The 24,157-nt window shown below is 45.8% G+C and overlaps 1 protein-coding gene across 5 annotated transcripts in view; it reads left to right on the top strand.

Moving 5' to 3' along the window:
• Positions 1–24,157, top strand: part of COL6A3 (collagen type VI alpha 3 chain) — a 77,966-nt gene that overhangs the window by 49,798 nt on the left and 4,011 nt on the right. For all 5 annotated transcript variants that reach the window (XM_044241915.1, XM_044241914.1, XM_044241913.1 and 2 more), the window contains 17 exons: positions 356–418; positions 1,659–1,721; positions 2,599–2,661; positions 4,133–4,183; positions 4,378–4,413; positions 4,959–5,021; positions 5,720–5,782; positions 6,970–7,002; positions 7,086–7,122; positions 7,226–7,237; positions 7,334–7,827; positions 9,378–9,474; positions 10,396–11,094; positions 12,709–12,814; positions 14,865–15,283; positions 16,314–16,577; positions 17,621–17,716. In XM_044241915.1, the coding sequence (XP_044097850.1) occupies positions 356–418; positions 1,659–1,721; positions 2,599–2,661; positions 4,133–4,183; positions 4,378–4,413; positions 4,959–5,021; positions 5,720–5,782; positions 6,970–7,002; positions 7,086–7,122; positions 7,226–7,237; positions 7,334–7,827; positions 9,378–9,474; positions 10,396–11,094; positions 12,709–12,814; positions 14,865–15,283; positions 16,314–16,577; positions 17,621–17,716 (2,659 nt within the window). The remainder of the gene's footprint in view (positions 1–355; positions 419–1,658; positions 1,722–2,598; positions 2,662–4,132; positions 4,184–4,377; positions 4,414–4,958; positions 5,022–5,719; positions 5,783–6,969; positions 7,003–7,085; positions 7,123–7,225; positions 7,238–7,333; positions 7,828–9,377; positions 9,475–10,395; positions 11,095–12,708; positions 12,815–14,864; positions 15,284–16,313; positions 16,578–17,620; positions 17,717–24,157) is intronic.

Here is a 24,157-nt window from a genome sequence, read left to right as displayed (position 1 = left end):
GGGAAGGGGGAGGGCGGGGAGAATTGGGGGAAGAGGGAGAAGGAGAGAAGCTCAAGAAGACTCTGCAGTGAGTGTGGAGCCTGACACGGGGCTTGATCTCACAACCCTGAGATCATGACCCAAGCTGAAATCAAGAGTCCGATGCTTGACTGAGCCACCTGGGCACCCCTTGCATTTGTATTTTAAACTCACTTCCCCATTTGTGTCCCGGGTTGGGCTTGCTGTTTGCCGAGACGGAAGAGTGGTTACTAGCAGGGCTGGGGCCGGCAGAAGCAAGGCTCTGGCCTCTGGGTCCTGAGCTTCCTCACAGAACACCGCCTCCATGCAGCACTTACGTTGGCCTTTTACTTTTCAGGGTCCACCTGGTCCCACAGGTCCTCCAGGCCTGATCGGTGAACAGGGCATTTCTGGGCCTCGGGTAAGTCGGCTGGATCCCAGCCCCGTCTTTAGCTAAGCAGAGCACAGGGATGCACAGACTGAGGTCCCCGGGACCTTCCTTTGCCTCCTCGCCCACCACCCAGACCCTGGGTCACCCTCAGTCTTCACAGGGACTGGCCAGTTTCCCTGAGGGAAGAAGAGATCCTTTTCCTTGTTGCTCCAGGGTCTTCTAAATCCCAGTACTGCTGTTTCCAAACCTGAACCAGCTGGGTGGTAAGAGGAGGGAGGCTGTCCCGCATCTCCCAAGTCTGAGGATAGTACATAAGATCTAACTAAATCTGTCCAAATTCTCAGCACATGTGTCATAGGTGGCCCCTAGAGATTGCCTTGTGGTTCGGTATTTTGTGTAAGGCATCTCCCAGCCTCAGGTTCAACACAGAAGCTGTTCCTTAAATTTGCACGGCCATAGGCATGAGCCTCCGTCTCGGCGGTTGGTGACGGTGTGCAGCATGTGTCAGAGCTGAGTGGGGACCGGGCGCCCCGCACACACACTCCGGCATCCCTCCTGCCTGATGGGTACCCTGGCATTTGTTATGGAAAGTCAGAGCTACCAAAAACTGGCAGAGACCTGACCTGTCATAACATGAGTGAACAAAGGTTGGGACAGCGAAGCAGGAACTTTGTGCGAGCCATTGTTTGCGGAGAGTCCCTCCCCCATCTGCGATCTGAGATTTATCTATTTTCTAAGCTTCTGTGGTTTCGGTCCCATTATCTAAGCTCTGATTAGTCACGAGTTTAAGGTGGAATGCGGGCATGGTGAAGCTCTTCAGGGGGTCACCAGTGACCAGTAGCTGCTCCCCTCTGTTGTTGGCGTGTCTGTTCTGGTCATTTCTGGGCTCTGGAGGCCACACTTCATTTTTAGAGCTATGTTTCCTCATTATTTTTGCTCCCTCAATGGATACACGTCCACAGGACCCCACACATGTATACACAGGTGTTGGCATGGAGGTGTGCAAAGGGAAAAAAAGGCAGGTGAAATCTGGGTGCTGCCCCTCTAGTCAGGGACTTGGGGTATGTGGTTACAGCAGCATGGGTCCTTTTGAGGACACTTGTGTCACATGGTCACCCTGATGGTTTAGATTTGCACAAGTCCTGTCCATGCGGGCTTGCATTCATCTCTAGCACCTTGGTTGGCACTCAGCTCAGGCCCTTTGGCTTGGTGGGGGTGTGTGTACATTTCATAAATATTTCATTGATGGACTTCTCTCCCTGTGCTCCAGGGAAGCGGAGGGATCGCGGGTGTTCCTGGAGAACGTGGCAGGACCGGTCCCCTGGGAAGGAAGGTTTGTCTTGACAAACGTAGAGCTCATTTCCTGAGGTCAAGCCCCAGTCATACAGCCCCCTCCCTGCAGCCTCTGTCTCATCTGTCCTTGTGTTCCCAACCTCCACCCCCTGCCTCACGTGCACCCAGCTTTCCCCGTCGCCAACTGGCTTGGTCATTGGGGAGCCCTGTCCTATCCCCGCTCAAGGAAACACGAAGGCTGTACTCAGCGGACTGGCTGTCTTGGGGCCAGGACCTGCCAGCAGCTGGGTTTTCTCTGATCTCTTCATGCGGCAGCACATGGCTCCTCGCCATAGGCAGACTGGAGGCACTTAGTACTGCATCAGAGCTGCGTTGAACACACATTCTTTAAACACTGGCTGTGCACACACGGAGAGCAGTGGCCATATTTAGCTAATCCAGGAGCCTCAAATCCCCGACTGTTTTGGATAATGGCTGCTTGTTCTCTGCAGGCTGTCTGAGAACAGACTTTCCATAAGCCTGAAGAGAAACCACAGTTTATCAGAATCAGTCTGAAAAGGCAGCATTTTCTCAGTCAAGAAAATGTGTTCATGGGAATGCACAGTCATCTCTGGGTCTCTTGCTGGTGTTGGCTGGGTGTCCCCCGGAATTCAGCACCCACTGACTTTCTTCCCCGTTTCTCCTTCTCGTTTCCCCGCCAGCATGTCCCTGTGCTGGGTTAATGCAAGGAGCAAACACAGACTCTCCTGGATTCTTTTCTGCGAATCTGCACACTAACACTGCAATTTAAAAAATAATTTTTATCAGAATCTACAAATTAGCAGCTTGTGGCATTGTGTAGAGCGCAAAGGGCTTGGAATCACATTTTAAGTTAGCCTTGGACCCACAGCTGTCTCAGCTTTGTTTCTTGTGTGTAGGGTGAGCCTGGAGAGCCAGGACCAAAGGGAGGCGTCGGGAGCCGGGGCCCCCGAGGGGAGACGGTAAGGTCATGATATGCCGTGGCTCACCCTTCGCTGAAAGGTGGGAGGCGAGTCGATGGGGACCTTGCTCTGGGCTAGGCTTCATCCTTGCAAATCGGGTTGGTTCTGAATAGAGGAAACTTGATCATTGCTTCTTGTATCCTTGGGGATCTGATTGAACACAGTGAAACCTTCTTATAAACAGCAAATCAATTTCCAAGTAAGTTACATTTCCTCAGGAGGAGTGGGTGAAGACACTTTTCTCCCCTAAGAATGTGGGGACACAATGGAGCTTGATCCACCTTCATTTCCAGTTCTGCAAATGGTTTGTGACCATGACTGGGTAGAGCTTTCCTGCAAAGAAATAAATGTCCTTTGGCTAAAATGGAGTTGGAGCTGGTCAGGTCTTGATCCAGGGAGAAACCATTTCCTTTGAATGAGACATCTAGGAATAGAGGTTATTACTTTGATAACTCATTTAGAAGTATCATTTAAAAATAATCTATAACGATAATCTATCTGCTCAGTAACGATAATTTTGTAGTATACATTTCCTTTACAGGGAAAAGATGTCTACAGAACATGGAGAATTTTTAAAAAATGAGGTGGTATACCTAAACATTGTAAATGGACCAGATTTATCTGATTTATAATCCCAAACTTTAAAATATTTTTTGCATGTATGCAATTTCTCTACAAGAAACTGAAGTTTAAAAGATCCATTTCTGTTATTATTAGTTTCAGGAGTGGGGGTGGGGTGGGGAATCAAACTTTAAAGTCTATTCAGACTGTTGAAGGAAATCTCTTCTTGATTCTGTGTCTATACATTTTTGGACCATGGTTCTTCAGCTGTTGATGTTTGCTTAAAGCTGTAAATGATCTAGGGAGCCATGATCGACATATGTTTTAGGGGCATGAATGTATAGTTTACATGCAATCTTCGGATTCTTTTGAAATAGTTGATGGAGCCCAGTTCTGAAAGTCTTCCATGGGGGTGTTGACAGGGCAGATCTGAGAGCATAGGAGGGGGTGTTTGGAAGGAAAGCAGTCTAGTGGCATGACTGGAAGGAGGAGGGGGTTGCAGAGGAGGGGACAGGTTTGAGCACAGGAGACTTGGGAAGGCATGAAAGACTGAGTCCCATGTTTTTGCTTTGAAGGAGAATCAAAGATTCCTAGATGCAGAGAGTCAGGATGGCTTATGAGTCTCAGTTCAGTGGGTCTTTGATTCTTCACCCAAGGGCTGTCTTTCCCAGTGGCTGTCCATTATTCTTTACAGTGGTGCCACACTAGCACCATTTTGCCCAAGGAGTCCATTAAGCTTACGTACAGACTCCGTCTTGTTGCACCTGGAGGATGGAGTGGGAGCAGGAACACTTCCCTGATCTGGAAACACTTCAGGGAACCAAGGACACTGTGCTCAGGGCTCTAGACAGAGGTGGTTGTGCCTTGCCTAGCGTGGTGGCCCACAGTAATGCTCTCTTTCCACCCCCAGGGCGATGATGGCAGAGATGGGGTTGGCAATGAAGGACGCAGAGGCAAAAAAGTACGTACCTCCTAGATTTCTTGAACTTCTGACAGCTTGTATTTTTAAAGAATTATTTCCCAAAATTTTATTGTAATATCGTGAATTTTTTCTCTTGATGACTCCAGGGATATATTTTTCTTGCTCAAGAATAATTTATTTTAGATGCCTTTAAATTGGGACCAAATTTTGAGTTATTTATTTATCTCTTACAGGGAGAAAGAGGATTCCCTGGATACCCAGGGTCAAAGGTAATACTTGCAAAATAAATACTTGCCTAGTGGTGGGACATCACTGTTGTTTGGAGCTGAGTCTGGTATGATCATGGGTTGAAAATCAGAGTATCGTGGTATCAGTGCTGGGTAATAAATACTTGCCTAGTGGTGGGACATCACCATTGTTTGGAGCTGAGTCTGGTATGATCATGGGTTGAAAATCAGAATATCGTGGTATCAGTGCTGGGTCAGCCGCTTTTTAACCGGTGACCCATGGAAGGCCCCACCTCTGAGGTACTCCCTCCCCTGTTACATGGAGGTGACAGTGAGGGTTAAATGAAATGACATGGCAGTAACATACTTTGCAAACTTAAAATGCTGGGATCTGTATGATATTGTCATTACGGTTCAATAAGCTAAGGCCAACTCTGCGAAGGACACAGGTGTACTAGGAACCCAGCAGAATGTAAATCAGAGTGAGCCACTTGACTTCCCTGGGAAGTGTGGTCTAGATGCCCAAGACCCTCATTTACACTCTCTGTTTCAGATATTAATGTATCTCTTTCTGGATCTCTTCCCAGGGTGCCCCTGGTGAGCCAGGGACAGGCGGAGCGGTGGGACCCAAAGGCATTAGAGGCCGAAGGGTGAGTCTGTCTGCACCTGGATGCAGGTGGGGAATGAGAACATGTGAGGTGAAGATTATCACTCTTCTCCTGCAGTGGGGCTAGTGGTAGTAGAGGGTAGAAGAAAAGGAATCCTAAGCCCTAGACCAGTGTCTTCTGGACCCTCCATGATTGTCTGCACTGTCCTCCTTCAGCAATGCTGTCCTTATGGGGAGGTCCCAAGAACTCCTTCTTCTAACACATCTCAGGGATCACTAGACTGCACACTCCCCCTCTCCCCAACATGGGAGTCCTCTTCCTTAAGCTACTTTTAGCTCTGAATGACTCTCTTCAATGGATGTTTACTCATCCTCTTAAGATTGCACTGTGTCCTGACTTAACAAACTGCGGTCTCGATGTGGGAAACTGTTATTTTTAGTGAAAACCATCGTATTATCCTGTTCATTTGCTCAATGAAGAGTCAAACTACACCCTTTAAGATTGAAGGTAGGGTTTCAAAACTTTGGATTGGTTGTCTCCACTGAACAGTGACCTGATTAATTGTCATTTTTTGGTTTCTTGTACATCCTCATTAATGGTTCTGGGGGAGGCATCTTACAGTGAGAGAGTTCTAGTGGTGAAAGGGAATGTAGGGTTAGATCACCTTCACCGCCTCTGCCAACCGCAGGAGTTGGGAATCTTCTGCCACAGCTGAGCAGTGTTTGTTCTGCCCTTTCTAGGGAAATTCAGGACCTCCAGGGGCAGTTGGGCAGAAGGGAGACCCTGGCTATCCAGGACCATCTGTGAGTATCCACCCAATTCTGATCAAGCCACTGGAATGGGATGCTCTCCACATGCCTCTTTATAAACTTACCACTGTCTCGTCTCCTCACAGAGAGTGTTGCTGCATTTTTGTCATTATTGCCTTTTTTTTTTCAAATAAACCACGTTTCTTTTGATACCACAATAGAGAAAAGAGCTTTTGAATTTTAGAGTTACAAGAAACTTTAAAAAGAAGTTTCTTGTGGAACCTTGTGCTCTAGGGTATATTGTAATTTGCCTTCATAATTTCCTGGTGTGGGTTTGTTTGAGGTTTGTGTACAGGACCAAAAAAAAAAAAAGTACAAGTTTTATACCTCTTGGGTTACATCTTGCAGAATTAGTATAATTTATGTCAGATGTTGGTTTGCAGACTTCTTCCTTTGGTTTATAAAATCCCAGGGAGAGCTTCAGATTCGTGGTTTAAAAACCTCGAGTGCCCAGCTACCTGGGGACTGGAGGGTGACCTGCAGCCTTTCCACTATGTCTCTTCACTATGAATGTCTTTGTTTCCTTATTTGAAGCTCTCCCTGTGTTGTCTCCCGACATGAAATTTGATGAGGTTCAAGGAATGATGGATAATCACTCCTACAAGGAAATGTTGAGGGACTAAGACAGGTTGAACTTGGCTGAAGGCCAATTCAGGTGATTACTGCCTTTTAAACGTGAACCATTTAATGGGAAAAAGTAAGGCAGTCACTTGTCTTGTGGGAAGACACCTGACTGGCTCACAAGAGGACTGCTTGACATCAGGACAGCCACATATTGGGACGAGAGGCTGAGCATCGCTGTGGGTCTATCCTCGGAGCTCCTTTGACTGGGGTGGAATCTGCCTGGAGCTGAGGGTTAGCTAAGTGACTCCTCACTGTCCATTCTGTGTTGAGACTTAAGCCTAAGTGTGCGATCCCTTTGATTTGTCATCAGCTTCCAGGTTTCCAAAATGTAGAACTACTTATCTTGCAAGAGAAACACTTTTGCCCTCAAAGTTGTCTCTCTTTTACTCCTTGGGCAGTAAAATCAAATTTATAGGGAGAGCCTGGAAAGGTTCAAGGTCTGCCAAGGTCTACTTTTGCTTCCTTTGTTCTATTTCTGGGATTGGAGGGTGGTTCCTTTGCACTGGTGGTCCCGCCCATCTGCCTGGCTTCTCATCCTTTCCTTCCTTGTTTCACAGGGTCCCAAAGGCAACAGAGGGGACTCCATGGATGTAAGTTGCATGCATACAGCTCTAGTCATTGCATTGTAAGTTTTTTGTCCACCCCCTCACACTTCTTTCCTTTCCTTTTAAAGCAATGTGCCCTTGTCCAGAGCATCAAAGATAAATGCCGTAAGTACATGATTCTCTGTTGTCCATGACACGCTTCTGTATTTTACATTTGAAATTCTGACACAGTAAACATGTTTCACTCCTCTCTTCCTCTCTTTTATAGCTTGCTGCTATGGTAAGTTGATTTCAGCCATTTGACTTCCTCCTGCAGAAAGAAGAGCCCCTTTTCCAGTAAGTCAGATTTGTCTTTGAAAATCCCCACTCCCTGCAGGGCCCCTGGAATGTCCCGTCTTCCCGACGGAGCTGGCCTTTGCTTTAGACACCTCAGAGGGTGTCACCCAAGACACATTTAGCCGGATGAGGGATGTGCTCCTGAAGATTGTGGGTGACCTGACCATTGCTGAGAGCAACTGCCCGCGGGGGGCACGTGTGGCTGTGGTCACCTACAACAATGAGGTGACCACGGAGATCCGGTTTGCTGACTCCAAGAAGAAGTCGGTCCTCCTGGACAAGATCAAGAACCTTCAGGTGGCTCTGACATCCAAGCAACAGAGTCTGGAAACAGCCATGTCCTTTGTGGCCAGGAACACATTTAAGCGCGTGAGGAATGGATTCCTGATGAGGAAGGTGGCTGTTTTCTTCAGCAATAAGCCCACAAGGGCATCCCAACAGCTCAGGGAGGCCGTGCTGAAGCTTTCAGATGCAGGGATCACACCCTTGTTCCTCACGAGCCAGGAGGACCGGCAGCTCATCAATGCGTTACAGGTCTGTGCCCTGTGTGTGTCCTTGGCACCTCCCTCTGTTCTTCTTGGGCCCCGAGAAGGTTCTCAGACCCATCTGTGCCTCCTTGAGGAGTTCATGTGGAATTTCCCAAAGCTCCTGGATGAGGTTGTTGTGATTGGCAACTACTTGAGTGAGATTTCCAGGACAGCCAATGGGGCTGGCGGTAGGGCAACATCCAGATGCCTGTGATTTATTCCCACTGTGTCCCTCCTCACATGCTGGAGGAGCATCTCCCAGGGCTGACCCTGAGGCCTACAGTTTTCTAGTGTGATCTCCCTTCAACATCAATGACTCTAGCACCCCATCTATGCTTCTCTTCAAACCTTTCCTCAGCCTGGATGGCGGCCAAGGCTTAGCCTTCACTGTGAAGCTACAAAGTGCTCCCTTGTCATTAACTTGTTTAATTATTATAACAATAGAAATAATTGCTATAGTAATTGGCAAATGAGTCAATTAATATTTATTCAGTGCCAGCATTGCTGGCAGCATTGCTCAAGATAAGTGGGGGGTGGGCATGATGGGAAAGAGACCTAGATCCGTTAACCGCCTTCTCCCGGCCTCACACACACTTTCTAGCTTCAAGTCACCACAAATAATATGGTCATGTCACTTAACCTGCCTGGGTCTTAGATTTCTTGTCAGTGAAAGGTGGGGTGTGGTGGGATGGTCTCTAGCATCTTTCCTCCCAGACTGGGGTTTCTATGGTCCTACCGCTGCCTATGTCAGTGAAAGACAGTCTGGACGTTGGTGCCATCTCTTGGGGCTTCTTCTGCCAAACCACAGGCTGTCTTGAGCCCAGAGCACTGAGCTTGGGAAGCCAGCTGTGGTTGCCAGCTGTCTTCCCTTGTAAGAGGGCTCATTTATGTAAACTTTCCCTCACAGGGGCTGAGGGACCCAGAACCACATGGCTCTTGACCACACTGTTTCAGCAAGTTAGAAAAGTCAATTAATCATTCATTAATTAAATTTAGTTATTTACTAAATGACTAGTTAGTGATGTTGTGCTAGGCACCACGATGATGAGCAGGGCTTCTTGAATCTTCTAGAAGTGACTTTATTACTTGCTTTGCCGTTATATCCTTTTCTGGACCTGGGAGAGCCGGAGAGGATGGAGCTACCCTTTGTCCGTGGCTGGAACTGCTGCTGAAAATAGACATATTACCCATGTTCCCATTATCCCTTAGAAGGAATTTACCATCATCCCCATTTTGCAGCTGAGGAAACTGGACCCCAGGCAGGTTAAATGATTTTCTTCCAGGCCTGACAGAAAGGGCAGCAGTGGGATTTGAACTGTAGCTCATCTGTACAGAAGAAAACCTGTGTTTTCCTATTAAGCTCAGTAGCTCCTCCCTAAGAAAACCCCCGAGAGGATACTGATAAAGTATCAAGGGTACCAAGAAAACCCCTGAAAGGATACTGAATCTGTTGGGTTGTTTTTTTTTTTTTCTGAGGTGACTCTCTTCCTGAGCTCCATTTCAAGTAGTTCCTTACCATGGACACTCCTACCAGCCATTTCCTTTTTTTCCAACCAGATCAATAACACAGCAGTGGGACATGCACTCGTCCTCCCCGCTAGGAGAGATCTCACGGACTTCCTGAAGAATGTCCTCACGTGTCATGTCTGCCTGGGTAAGGGGCTTCTCTAACAGGAAATCTGTTACAAAGCGTGCTATCCATAGAGCGACACTTGAATGGATAGTTGCCATTTATGGAAAGGGGTTGTGTTAAATGAAGATTCACAGAGTTGCATGTTTACCAGTGTAATTCCTATATAGGTAACTTCCATATTTAGAGTGGATCCCCTCAAACAGAGCTTCTCTCTGTTAGGGAGTGATTAATTTTATAGGAAATAAAGGAAAAAGCAGCTTTGTTTACAGTTTCACCTTAGAGTTTAGATTTCAATTGTTGGTCTTTGTGACTTTCTGGAACACATTTCTTCAGAGAGCGGCAAAGAAATAGTTTCCTTTCCTTCCCTTTCACTCTCCTTTCCTGTCCTCTCTTCCCCTTCCTCTCCTCTCTCCTTTCCTCTCCTCTCCTCTTCTTTTCTTTTCTTTTTTCCCTTCTTCTTCCTCCTCTGTCCTTCCCCTCCCCCTCCTTTCTCTGTGTCTTCCCCCTCCTCCCACTCCTCCTCCTCCTCTTCCTCTTCCTCCTCCTTCCCCTGCCTCCTCCTCCTCCTTCTGCTTCTCCTTTTTCTCCTTTCTCTTCCTCCTCCTCTTCTTCTACTTCTCCTCCTTCTCTTCCTCCTCATCCTTCTTCCTCTCCTCTCCCTTCTTCCTCTTCTCCTCCTCCACCCCTTCCTCCTCCTCCTCTTCCTCTTCCTCTTCTTCTAATGTCAATCCCATAGTGTACTAACAAGGACTTTAGCTTCCTGATTTGTTTCTTTTAGGGTTAGATGATGAGAACCGAAATCTGCCCACAAAATGGCATCAAGCTATAAATGGACTTCTATATTATGTGTCGATTTTAATTACCCCTGACTCTCAGCACACTGACGTACAATATCTTGCTGTGGGAGTCACAGAATAAATGGGTTTCCATGCTTCTTTCTAGACATCTGCAACATTGACCCATCCTGTGGATTTGGCAGTTGGAGGCCTTCCTTCAGGGACAGGCGAGCGGCCGGCAGCGATGCAGACATTGACATGGCTTTCATCCTAGATAGCTCTGAGTCCACCACTCTGTTCCAGTTCAATGAAATGAGGAAGTACATAGGGTACCTGGTCAGACAGCTGGACCTCAGCCCAGACCCCAAGTCCTCCCAGCACTTCACCAGGGTAGCCGTTGTGCAGCATGCACCCTATGAGTCTGTGGGGAACGCCAGCGTGCCGCCCGTGAAGGTGGAATTCTCCCTGACTGACTACAGCTCCAAGGAGAAACTGGTGGACTTTCTCCACAGAAGAATGACACAGCTGCAGGGGACCAGGGACCTGGGCAGTGCCATTGAATACACCATAGAGAACGTCTTTGAAAGTGCCCCCAACCCACGGGACCTGAAGATCATGGTTCTGATGCTGACGGGTGAGGTGGAGAAGGAGCAGCTGGAAGAGGCCCAGAGGGTCATCTTGCAGGCCAAATGCAAAGGTTACTTCTTCGTGATTCTCAGCATTGGCAGGAAGGTGAACATCAAGGAGGTATACGGCTTTGCCAGCGAGCCAAATGACGTCTTCTTCAAACTACTGGATAAGTCGACTGAACTCAATGAAGAGCCTCTGATGCGCTTTGGGAGGTTGTTACCATCCTTTGTCAGCAGTAAGTCCTACACCAGACAGTGTGGGCTGGTCCAGGGCTTTCTGCCGGCTCATAGCCTTGGGCTCTCTGGGACATGAGGCTATGGAGAAGGTGTCTGGTGTACTGACGTTGACTTGTTCATTCATTCAACACATACGTATTGACACCTACCATGTCACAGACAGCCTTTAGAAGCCAGGTTGGCCGTGAACACATGGAAATCCTGTCCTTGTTCACTCATTTTTTCAACCAAATTGGACTGGCATCTCTCAGTCATAGACCCTGTGTTCCTGGGTCAAGTGCACATTGTGCATGATGTCATTTAAGTGGGGAAGCTCCTCAAAGGTCTTGTGTTGATCTGGGCTTAGCCACAACCCCCACACTTGGAAACCCTGGACCTATGCCGATGTGACTCTCCTCCCTGCTTTAGTGACAAACCCACATTCATCTTCAAAGCTAATCCCAGCTGCCCCTACTCACCATGAATTCTCCCCACTCCCAAGGCTTTGTCATCCTTAACCCGGGCACTAACTACTTATCTATTCCGTGGCCTGCTGGTTATTCCTTCGTGGCCTGTGTTCCAGGTAGACTGGATGGTTCTTGAGGAGATGCATTGATTTTCCTGTGCTCCAGGGCCCGACATAGCCAGCCCCAAGGCAGCATGGGAATGTATCTAACTTCTGAGTGAGCTCTAGAAGTTAGGGACGAACATGTATGTACAGAGAGTTTATTACTCACGGTAAAGGTGAGCCCCATGAAAACTGTGTTCACATTTGTGAAGGCCTGTCCCTCAAAAGCATTAGAGAAAAAACATGAAGTGAAAGTGAGGCAGCAAGTTCACCCCGGGGCCACCGTCACTACCTTTTGAAGATTAAAAACAATTATATTAAACACAACATTGAGAAAACATAAGAAGTAATTTGGTTACCATTTAATGTTCAAGGGCTTGGAACTTGTTCAACTCAGTGTTTGATTTTTCTTCTATTCTTGTCTCCTCCTTACATTGGGTAAATATTTTCTTCAATCCAATCACCCAAATATTGCCAAACAGGAGATTTTGGCTTGAGATGTTTTATGGGTCAAGGACCATGGTGCTTAATGTTCAAATTTACTAAATGTAGCTTGTCTGGAGGAATGAATTAATTTAACAAATATTTATGGACTACCTGCTGTGTGATCCATTTAACTCATTAGCAGATTAATTTTAATTTGCATGGGACTCATATGCACTTAATTTGTTTTTCCCCTGGGACTCCTGGGTGGCTCAGTTCATTAAGCATCTGCCTTTGGCTCAGGTCATGATCCCTGCCCAGGGTCCTGGGATTGAACCCCATGTCAGGCTCTCGGTCAGATAAATAAAAAATAGCATGGAGGACATGGGGAGATAGAGAGGAGAAGGGAGTTGGGGGAAATTGGAAGGGGAGGTGAACCATGAGAGACTATGGACTTTGAAAAATGATCTGAGGGTTTTGAAGGGGTGGGGGTGGGAGGTCGGGGTACCAGGTGGTGGGTATTATAGAGGGCACAGATTGCATGGAGCACTGGGTGTGGTGCAAAAATAATGAATACTGTTATGCTGAAAATAAAAAATAAATTAAAAGAAATCTTAAAAAAATTTTTTTTGTTTCTTTCCAGGTGAAAATGCTTTTTACTTGTCCCCAGATATCAGGAAAGAGTGTGATTGGTTCCAAGGGGACCAAATGTCAATTAAGAACCCTGTGAAATTTGGTCACAAACAATTGTAAGTATCATAATAATTGTCTTGAAAAGTACAGTGTAGAGAGAATGCAGAAGTTCCCCAGACAATGCCTAACCTTATGGGTAAAGACAATGAAATCCAGAAAATGTGACTTCCTAAAGGTCATGTGGAACATTCTTTCCAACCTGTTGTATCCATTTGTTTGGTTGCAGACCAAACTCCCCAAAACTTAATGGCTGAAAGCAACTATTTATTTAATCCGTAGTTCTGTGGGTTAGCAGTTTTTCTTGGGCTCAGCTGGACAGTCTTCTGGCCTTGGCTGGGCTCACTTCTGTGTCTGTGGTCAGCAGCCTGTCTGCTGTGGATGGGGGTCCTGATGGTCTCAGCTGGTTGGCTTCCCTCTGCTCTATTGGCCTCTCCTTCTCCAGGAGGCTAGGTTGGGGCTGTGCTTCCAGGTGGATGGGCGAGGTTCCATAAGAGAAGTCAGATGGCACGAGGCCTCTTGAGGCGTGGGCTGGAGCCAGCACACTGGTACTTCTGCCATATTCCACTGGTCAATGCACATCCAACAGCCAGCCAGGCTAGATTCAAGAGTTGGGGGCTTGACTCAGTGGGAGGCCTTGTCATAGCCCATTGTGAAAGGCATGGGGGCAGAAGGGGTGGGAAATTGGGGCCATGTGGTGAAATAGCCCACTACACCTGGTAGCGATCCTACAGAAGGATTGAACTACATTAACCAAAAAATGGGCTCCAAATCTTAAAATGATTAGTGTTACAATAACACAGGTGATGGTGGTAACACTGGGAGGCAATGCACGTGTTCTCCTGAGAAAGCCAACGAGAGGGTGGGGGCTGGGGAACTTGTACCCACAGGGATGCTAGCTCAGCTCCATCTGTGGTACCAACTCCAGCACGGAGAGGTGGGCTGTGTGGCCATGTGACATAGGGCGAGGTGACAGGGACATGGTGGCTGGAACTGAGCCCAGGCAATGTGCTAGCAGTTTGTCCGCCTCAAGGGAGTGCCACAGATTGTCATGCTTGCTAGGGAGGAGATCTTTCCGACCGTAGCACCCGGAGGATGTGGACTTGACATCCTTGACAAACTAGTGTGGGGCTTACTCCTGGCTTGACCTCCAGAGTGGGGACAGAGAACTCACCTCCATCTCTCATCCCTGAAATCTTCCAGCTCCTGCCCTTGTCCTTGAAGGCAGGCTCCGTGCTCAGCTGAGCAGACTGACTATCGCCACTGAGGGTTCTGTGAGCTGGGTCCTGCTTGTCCCTGTGAGCTGGGTCCTGCTTGTCCAGGTCCAGAAGCTCTCTTCCTGGTCTTCGTTATCTTTGTGATTTTCTCTCAAACACTCTCTGAACCGTCTTCCACCTTATCTTCAGGAAAACAGGATGAACACTATAACCTAGTGTTTGAAGTTGTAGGACATCACCTTGGACATAGGCTGCAACGAATCAGTGGGAGTCTGTCTCCCGACAATGAGTGAAGGACACCTGGGTCTGGGCTGTTGCATCTGATTATGTGGCTGTGCTTTTCAGGGATTTGTAATAGATCAAAAAATTGTGAAAAATACCACAACACCTGCAAAATAATGTAACAAATAAACACAGTAAGCTCTGGGAAGGGAAGCACATGCTGACTTAATCACTTGGAGCTCAACGCGGCATTTTGTTGTATGGATACTTTCTTAGAATGAGAGTAGCTATTAACTGGTTTCATTTAATTTTTGGTATATATGCTTCAGTTGGTTAATTTTAAAAATTATTATTGTTAATGATAATAACATAATATTTATTATGTCTCATAAATTAAAAGCAAGATGTCAGGTATGTTTATAGTACAATACAGCCTTCATTTTTAATGATTCTATTACTTTATATGCATTTCAATATTGTTTCCATGTCACAGATTCTAAAAGGAAGGAATTTAATGTACATGATATTATCTGTAAAACATAAAAACTACTGCATGCGTTTTGATAAAGCAGCAAAGTTCATGTAACTCATGGGAATTATGTTTTTGTAAATTTTAGAGAGCAGGCAAAACTATGTATGGATTGAAATGATATTTAATTTGTTTTAACAGAAATATCCCGAATAATGTAACTTCAAGTCCTACATCCAAACTAGTGACCACCACAAAGCCAGTGACCACCACAGAACCAGTGACCACCACGACCAAGCCGGTGACCACCACGACCAAGCCAGTGACCGTGGTAAACCTGCCGGCCTCAAAGCCGGCTGCTGCAAAGCCAGCCCCGCCCAAACCAGCTGCTGTGAGACCCGTGGCCTCGAGGCCCGTGGCCACCAAACCCGAGACCACCAAGACAGCCACAGTCAAACCTGCAGTGGCCTCAAAGCTGGCAGCCGCGAAGTCAGGGGCCCCAAAGCCAGCTGCTGTAAGGCCCCCCACTGTAGCCAGACCAGTGGCCACCAAGCCCGAGACCCCCAAGCCCCAGGCAGCCAAACCGGCAGCCACCAAACCAGTCCCTGCTAAGCCTGCAGGTAAGAAAGCATGCTCAGGGCTGCCAGCGAGGGGCATCCTCATTTCCTGTGTTCATGGCATGCCCCCTGAAGCCTGTTTATCAATCAAGTGAAATGCAGTCATTGATCCAGGATTTGTACCTCTAGATGATGTACTTGAGAAGGCACTGGTCAGAGCACACAATTACCAAAACATTTTTTTTTTCCTGTTAGAAAGCAGTTTTTCTCTTCCTCTCTGAGACTCATGAGCTCCACACAAAGAGCAGGGGGTATGAGTCTCCCACCTTCTGCTGCCTCTTTCCCCCCTGCCCAGGCCAAGCCCCAAACCCTGCCTCCGAGTGGGGCAGAAGCACATTCCTACAGGAAAAGTTCCATGCAGCACACTGTGGGAATTGTGGGGTGCTCCATTGAGCTGACCGGCAGCTCAGAGCCTTCCCCCCCGAGACTGAATATGTGCTAATGCTGTCCATGGGGGAAACCCCTTCTAGATGGAGTTAGATATGAGGATGGGTGGGCTTCCAGAGACCCAGAGTTAGTTATTTTGTTCTTTCCTCCAGATGCGGGAATATACTAGAGAGCTACAAACCATACGGAAAGGTGAAGGCAGAATGTATATGTTTGTGAAAAGGTGGAAATTGTCTTCCTTCGATGATCAGACAGGAAGCAGGGATTCCTTAAAAAGAATTTCCGTTCATGTCCCAAAGTTTCGTGACTTTGTGCATTTTAAATGATGGGACTCATTCTGTCTTGAATGCTTGCCCGTGTCTTTTCAAAGTCTTTCCTGAACAGGAGCGATTCTCAATAGAAAAGGAATAGATCTGTACCTTGCTGAGAAATAACGAGAGGATGCATTCCATTTTTCATGGATGTTGTTAGCTTCTAACACTAATGTTCCTGGGGAGCTCGAACAAGAAATTGGTGCCCTGCTCACCTAAATTTCTGTTCTGTTGCTTGCCGATTCATCTCTTTCCATTGCTGTCTGTTGCCTGTGTGTCACAGTCATGTGGGGCTTTAAGCTTTATCTCTGTACTGTGCTTCACCTGTCTTTCAGTGAAGGCATCCCGGGAGGTCCAGGTGTCCGACATCACCGAGAACAGCGCCAGGCTCCGCTGGGAGAGGCCCGAGCCCCCCAGCCCTTACTTTTATGACCTCACCGTCACGTCGGCCCATGACCAGTCCCTGGTGCTGCGGCAGAACCTGTCGGTGACAGAGCGTGCCATCGGGGGCCTGCTTGCCGGCCACACGTATCACGTAGCCGTGGTCTGCTACTTGAAGTCACAGGTCAGAGCCACCTACCAAGGAAGCTTCAGCACAAGTGAGTACACGGTCAGCCCCGAACAGTCGGTCCCTGATTTCCATGGGCAACATCAAACAGGACATAAAGGGGACAATTCTGATTCACTGAATCTGAAATAACCAGGTTAGAGCAAATCCTGGGTGTCTTTGGAGTATGCCCAGGTTCAGAAATTAACACAACGGAAGGTGGGGTTCCTTGGGAACTGTTGCACTGCCCTTGGGGTCCCGGGATACTTCATGGAGGAAGCCAGATCCATCTGGCCCAAGGGCAGCCCCTACTCCGAGAGAAAGAAGTAGGTTCATGGGTCCTGGCTGGGGTCTCGACCCCCCTCCATGACCGTGTTTCTGAAGTATTTCTCCACGTTCAGTGAGCAGAGTACCACCGAGACACTGGCTCCTCAGAGTCACCGAGTCCGTGCAATCTTACCACCCCAAGGCCAAGGGATGTCTATGGCCACTGTGCAATGGGGCTCAGCGTGCCCCTCCCTAGTTCACCATGCTGGTGTCTGCCCTCTGTGGCTCTGCCCTCTGTGTCCTATTGTCCCCCTGGCTCCTTTGTGGCACCGAGACCTGAGACCTACTCTTGCATGCATTCTAGTCTCTGTTATTATTCACACCCCTGACCTTTCAGGGTTCTCCCAGATTCCCCCAACCCCCTTCTTCTTGACCCATGCTTCTCCTGGGATGCAGAGGGGTCCACATTACTTTCCCTGGGGTCAGTGCACTAAGATCAAGGAACTCTGCCTAAGGAAAGGGAATTCCCAGCAGTCACCATGTAATCCATGAAGATAGGAGTGCAAAGACCCTTCAACCCCAGGGCTCTTTTTTCATAAATGGAAGCAGAAGTGGTTATGTGGGAAATTTTCAGGGATTTCCTCCATTTGCTTGTTGAGATGAGTGGAACTTGCTGACGACAGACGTCCTTAGTGTCTATAGAGACTTGGCAGGTCTTGCCCTCATGTGAGCTGTTCACCTGGAAAGGCTGCTTGCCTCAGTCCCTGAGAATTCCTAAGCCCTTTAGCTTCTGGGTTTCCTACTGGTTGCACTTGTTTTCTTTTCTAGAGAAAGTTCAGCTTCCCTCTCTACAAGCAAGATCGGCTTCTAGTTCAACCATCAATCTCATGGTGAGCACGGAACCGGTGGCTGGTGGTGAGACAGGTGAGTTATGAGAGTAATAAGTCCATTAACAGCACTAAGAGCCTCCTTCCAGACCTTCTCAAACCTTTGAAACTTGGATTCTAGGTTGTCTGCTGGGGTTCTAATACTCAGGCAAGCCTGACTTCTATGGGAAAGTTCCCAATGGGCTCTCTGTGGCCCAATGTGGTCTTATTCTGCATAGTCCAAGTTGTAAATGGTCACTTTCCTTTCCTGTCACCAGACTCTTCAAGAAAACTAGATGGGAATTGCTTTGGGGCTGGAGCCAAGAATTCATGTGTGTCTTGATCAGATTCCCTGTTACTCCTATTGGGGTTGGAGCTGATTTATGGCTTGTGATGCTGGAAGCATAGGAACTTGCCCCCTCAGTGACTTAATCTAATAACAACTGCTTAAAAGAACACAAAACAGATTAGGACACATGAAATAAGTGGGTTTGGAAGTGACCCCTGGGGTGGACATTCTGATCCTAATTCCCTAAGCACACAACCTGCCTTAGTCTATCATCCCCGTGTCTGCATGCCTGAGCCTGAGTGTGTGCACATTTCAATCAGTGGTGGGTTGTACCTGTTTCTGGAACAGAGAGCTGTTTACATATTTTTGTTCATGGGCAGTGGGACCTTGCGACTCTGTGTGACCTCAGTCCTCATTCAGTGGAATGTGAGCTTGGAGTGTTCACCCATGAGAGACTGGTTATTGACACAGTTAATACGCTCTGTTTATGGGTGTCCTGCAAAAGATGTCGGCAGTAATATCCAAAGTCAAAATTTCATGGTCATTTGCATACTTTATTGTTTTATGGGCCCCAAAGCCAAAGACTTCCACTCACTGGGGACAAGTCCTTGTTCTTTAATGTACTGTCCACTGTCCCGAGGAGGAAGGCATTCCTCTTTACAGTGTTTCCTTCTGTAATTGACTCTGACCAAAGGCATTTACTGAGGCTTGCTGCTTTGGGGCTGGATTTAAATGCCCTTTTTCTTCTCTGTACGCACTGCCTTGCCAGAAGCCCCGGCACACTGCTTTCTAGGCCTTTCTTCAGGATTCCTCATGTTTCTCTTTCCTCTGTAAGTTTTTAAAATGATGTCTGTTTCTTCATCTTACCCTTTCTGTGTAGACTGTGTCCTGTCTCATCTGTGTTTACACAAAACTGGATGATTTCTGACTCCACACATCAATCTCTTTGGGGCACTTGGGGAGAGAGACCTCTTGATTCTTTTAGTTGTTTCTGAAGAGAATCTTCTCTGTTGCTAGAATATTCTATTCCATCAAGAGGCTTCCCTTATAGCCATGTCTGTGTGTACAGCTGTATTTATTATCTGTATCTGTATGTGTATCTATATTCTGTCTCTACATCTGTCCATCTGTCTGTCCATCATCCTTAGTTCAGCTGCATCCAGACTGACATGTGGCATCAAGAGTTACTAGAGAGAAACCAAATCATAAAAGGAATTGCAGAACTATTATACACATAGATGTGTAATTACTCTAAGCCAATAAATAATTTATATAACTGAAAAGTATTTAAAATAACTCGCTTTTGGACACAAGTTTAGGAATCAGTCTGTGGTAGAGATAGCTGTGTGTTTTTCAAACTCCTGCACCCTTCCTGTTGGAAGGATTGACAGAAGAGCAAGACATTCTCTTCTCTCGATTTAAATTTATGGGAATGATTCAGGAATTCAAGGTAGACTGGGTAATTTAAACTTGAACTTGTTAGGGGCTGTTGAAAAAGATTTTGTATAAACTTTTAATGTTCTAATTTTCAACTCAAACTAACACAATGGGAAGTAGGGTTAAGGATGGAGAAGATACCCAAGTCTCTACAGAAGCAGTCTTCTGAGTCCTGCATCAGGAGACTGTGAATGAGCCTTTGTCCCCTGCACTGGGACACCTGCAGCATCTAACCCACTCCCGCTCCCTGCCTGAGTCCCCTGCATGGTGACTGGGTTCCCACCATGGTGCTTGAACTCAGACAGAAGCTGCAAAGAACTCACTAGGATTTCCCCCCAAATATGGTCAGGACAGAAATTGTAACTTCAGTGCTCGCTTCGGCAGCACATATACTAGAAATTGTAACTTCAAAGTCACTGTGCTCTTGTTTCCCCCCCTCACTGGGAATGTTACCCCTCCCAGAGTGTAGGAAATACAAAATTCCAGCGAATCCAGTGCTTCATTGAGGGAAAATGACTGCGAGTAAGTTCCATGGTGAGCTTTGGGCATGTTTCTGGTTTTCTTATGTGTGGTCCAGAAGGGACACAAATATATAAACAGTATTTAGTTAATATAAAAAACGTAATCTTTAAACAAGAATCTGGCTGGGCTGTTATGTTTGTTGTTTAAGACTGAGTCATAGGTTCAGACTTAAGAAAGTTCTTTTAATCCAGACCTTTTTACCACTTAGGTCTCTTCTCACCATGTGGCAGGGAAAAGGTTTTTTTTTTTTTTTTTTTGGTCGGGGGGTGGGGGGGTGGGGGGGTTGTGTGAGTCTTTCATGGTTACAAGTAGTTAGATACAACCTTTCTCTTTCATAGTGGTTACTATGTAACCTCAAGCCCAGGACTTAGAGGTTTTTAACCCTTCCCTGTGTGGGCACATGCATAGCTGTGTGTTTCCCAGCTAGGGATTCAAGTGAGTGTGAAGATGTAACTTGCTTTTTGAAAATTTAAATTCAGTTAGCCAACATATAGCAAGTACATCATGAGTTTCAGTGTTTCATCAGTTGCCTACTGCATGCCATGCTCAAGAACAAGGCCCTTAGTCACCACCCCTTGCCCCACAGTAAGAAAATAGCACTTTGCTGGAGAAGGCCCTTCATACACATTTGCTCAATGAATATATGTAGGTGGGACGTGCACGGCATTTTTGGGAGCTCTTTTCGAAGGAAATGTTTAAATCTCACAATGGAATTGGGAGTCAGAATCAGGAGATGAAAGCTTCCCCTCTCTCCCAGCCTCCTCTCCCTCCCCCACTTCCCTGCTACAATGAAGTCCTCTTGGGAATTTTCCCCAGGGAGAAAAACATTTCTATGACATTCACATTTTTTTGCAGGTAGAAAAAGAGTGATAATGAATCACTTTATAAAGTTAACATTTTATAAAATACACTAGCTGGGGGTGGGAGGTTAGGATAGGGTGGCTGGGTTATGAACATTGGGGAGGGTGTGTGCTATGGTGAGGGCTGTGAAATATGTAAGCCTGATGATTCACAGACCTGTATCCCTGGGGCAGATAATACATTATATATATATATATATATATATATATATATATATAGTCTATATATATAGTATTCATGCCCAGTACTGGCTTGTGTATTTTGCATCCAAAGATCAATTACCATACTATGCAGTATTTCTCCAAAGATGTATTTTCTTGATAATGCAGGCAAAATTAAATTTAAAAGTTAATTTTTATCTGTTGACATGAGTGCAGTTTATTTGAACTGGTTAATCAGAAGCATGGCTTGTAGTTACAGAGATGTGTCCATGTCCCAGGATTAAATGTTAGATACTTTTCCTTGTCTTTTTTTTTTTAAAACCTCTATGAATAAAAATTCTCTGGGGTTTGGTTCTACCTTAAGGAACTGTAGTTTGTTATAGCCTAGCACTTTGGATTTAGAACACGTGGTGACCAGTGTTTGAATCTGTGTAGGGATTTGTGGGTGAATCCCTATGAAATATAAAATCCTCTGTCCATGTCACCCGATGGAGAGGAAGAAGAGTGAGCAGTTTTACATCTTGATTTTTTGTTGGTATAGGTAAATGTTGGACAATTTAGAAATTATGCTTAACAGATATTCCTTTATTAGGCACTCTTTGTTTGATGTAGACACATACTGGGAGGGGCTAGTGAGGGCATCCTTTGTCCCACAGATGAGGTCTGGTCCTCTTCAGCATTGAGTATTTGTGTACCAGGAAGGCCTAGACTTTGAGGGGAAGGTTGATGACAGTGACAGACTGATGGCATCATTACTCACCACTCAGGATTCTAGGCTTTGCAATATTACACAATTCCATTTTAAATGGTTAGTACTTGCATTTTCTTCAGCCAAGCAAAACAAATCCCCACATTCCAAAAAATCCCATCCTATGTTATGCTTTTCTCAGGATCTAAAAGAATCACATCCACTTTTCTGTGATGCATTTGCTGCCTGTAAGGGCAGTTAGCAACAACTAAACCAACCTTTCAGCAATTCTCACAGCCTTTAAAACCAGTAGGCGTGCCTGTGCCCCTTTTGTTGTGGCTAGCTTTGGGACTGCTACAGAGTTGCTAATTTTGGCTTTAGGTTTTTGAGCACATTTCCTTCATCCTTGTTTTTGGCTAAAGAGGACTTGGATAGATATTTTCTATGGATATCACTGCTAACAGAAAGACTCCGATGTTTCTAAACAACACACAGTTCTTCTTTCTCAGAAAATTAACTTTTTCCAATATTACATAGAGAATTCTGAGTTATCAGCTTGCCCCATATGTATTGGAGAAGTTTCAATGCAGAAGAGAGCCCAGATAACTCCCCGAATGTATAACATTCTTTTTTACTTATTCTAGAAATTAACAATCTGTAGAAATAACCACTTTGGTCAGGTGTTAGTGAGTCAATCACATAGCTCTGAAGGAAGTTCTTCAATGTTTTACTTATTTTATTGATTCTAAGATTCAATATTTTCCCCTAGTAAGACTTCTGAAATTGAAGTGTGACTCACAGTTGATGACATGGCATGCTTTTGACAGTGTTTTGTCCTACTTAGGGGGATATAAAATAAGAGTGCACATTGAAATTAAGATAGCTTAGATTGGAGGAAATACAGCATTTGGCTGACTGTGTTCCAGTCTGTCATATTGGCTGGCACAAAATGGCGTACTGAGGAAAATAGATGACTTTATGTTAATGCTCATTTATAGAATGAACTCAACCTCACAGACTGAGGTCGACTAAACAGCTATAAATATTTTCCCTGCTTGATAGGAGAGAAATAGCCTTTCTAAGGCTGTTGGTTTGCTGTTGTGTGAAGATGTGTCTGTATCAATGGCGATATTTGGGTTATGAGGAGGATCACAGGGTATTTGCCATTTTTTATTGTGAAATATAAAAATGCTAGAAAATAAAAATTCATTGGTCAAGATGTAAAAAAGCAAAGGACCCCCCCCCCCAAACCTTAACCACAGTCACGTTCAAAATAAGGTTAAAATACAAAGTTTCCTCTGTACCCTTTGACCCAGTTTATGCTCAGATGTAGACTCAGGCATTCACTCATTCAGGCAAATCATACCTGCTTCTGTGGCTGGAAGCACCTGATTCCACCTCAACTATGCTGGGTCTATTAAACCTCCTTATGTCTGAAACAAATCAATGAGGAGCATATTTACACATTTACAATTGTAGTATAAACACTCACCCCTCCATTCCACACACCAATTTTGCTCAAGGAAGCACTTAAATACCAGTCACTTGTTGGTTTGGAAGATGTCCAAGCAGATAACTTTTAAAATGCTGCTCTTAGACACTATAGAAATCTCAAAACTATATAAAAAAAGGGGGGCAAAATTTTTCAATGGAATACATTTTCTTTTTCAAAGTGTAATATCATAGGTAGTCATTGTTGAGAATCCACAACATATGGGAAAACACAAGAAAACATTCATTGCAATGCTAATGACCACTGTTAATGACCGGATCAATATCTTTCCTGATTTCCACGAATACGATGCTTGGGCATGCTCACACACGCCTGAACGCGCACATGTCTTTGTGACAAAAATAGACTGTGTTTCTGAGGGTGCCTTGTGCCCCATGGTTCTGTTCTAGGATTCCTAGGATGGCTCCTGAAGCTTTTGTGAACAGCTGGGATTCCCTGGCAGGGTTTTCTAGACATTGTGCTGGTCTCTGTTTCTCCTTGTGTTTGGATGCTCACGGATGCCCAGTGACCAGTCACCATTTCACCAGGAAGTTTCACCAGATGGTGATTGGCATCGCAGCTCCTCAAGTCTGTCATATATATATATATATATATATATATATATATATATATATATATATTTGATTTTCCGCATAACAGTATTTTTAAGATGAAGTGTATTTACATTATTCTGGGCAAAAGTGAATCAGGAATGGTTAATGACCATTGTCACTCCCTCTTGACCTTTCGGCTCCTCTTGAGTTCTCAATATAAGGAAGAGAAAATTAGCACATGGGCAGCCAGACCACATTCTCACATTGGAGAGGACCCCAGGCTGTGCTCATTTTGGAGAACGCTTGTGAGCAATTGTTGTGTCCAAAGACTTGTTCTGGGGAGAAGCTCGATGAAGTCCTTCAAACCACATGTCTTTGGACACAAGGCATTTTTATTTTTGTGTTTTTTAAATGGTTGTTTTAGCATAGACACAGCATTGGTGAGTGCAGTCTGCATGGCATGTCCCGGAAACCAAGATGATGGGAATTTAAAAG

Source organism: Neovison vison, chromosome 3, assembly GCF_020171115.1.
Source record: "Neovison vison isolate M4711 chromosome 3, ASM_NN_V1, whole genome shotgun sequence".
NCBI classification, from domain to species: Eukaryota; Metazoa; Chordata; class Mammalia; order Carnivora; family Mustelidae; genus Neogale; species Neogale vison.
The sequence above is the reverse complement of the archived record's forward strand: the minus strand, read 5'-3'. Positions and strand labels throughout refer to the sequence as shown.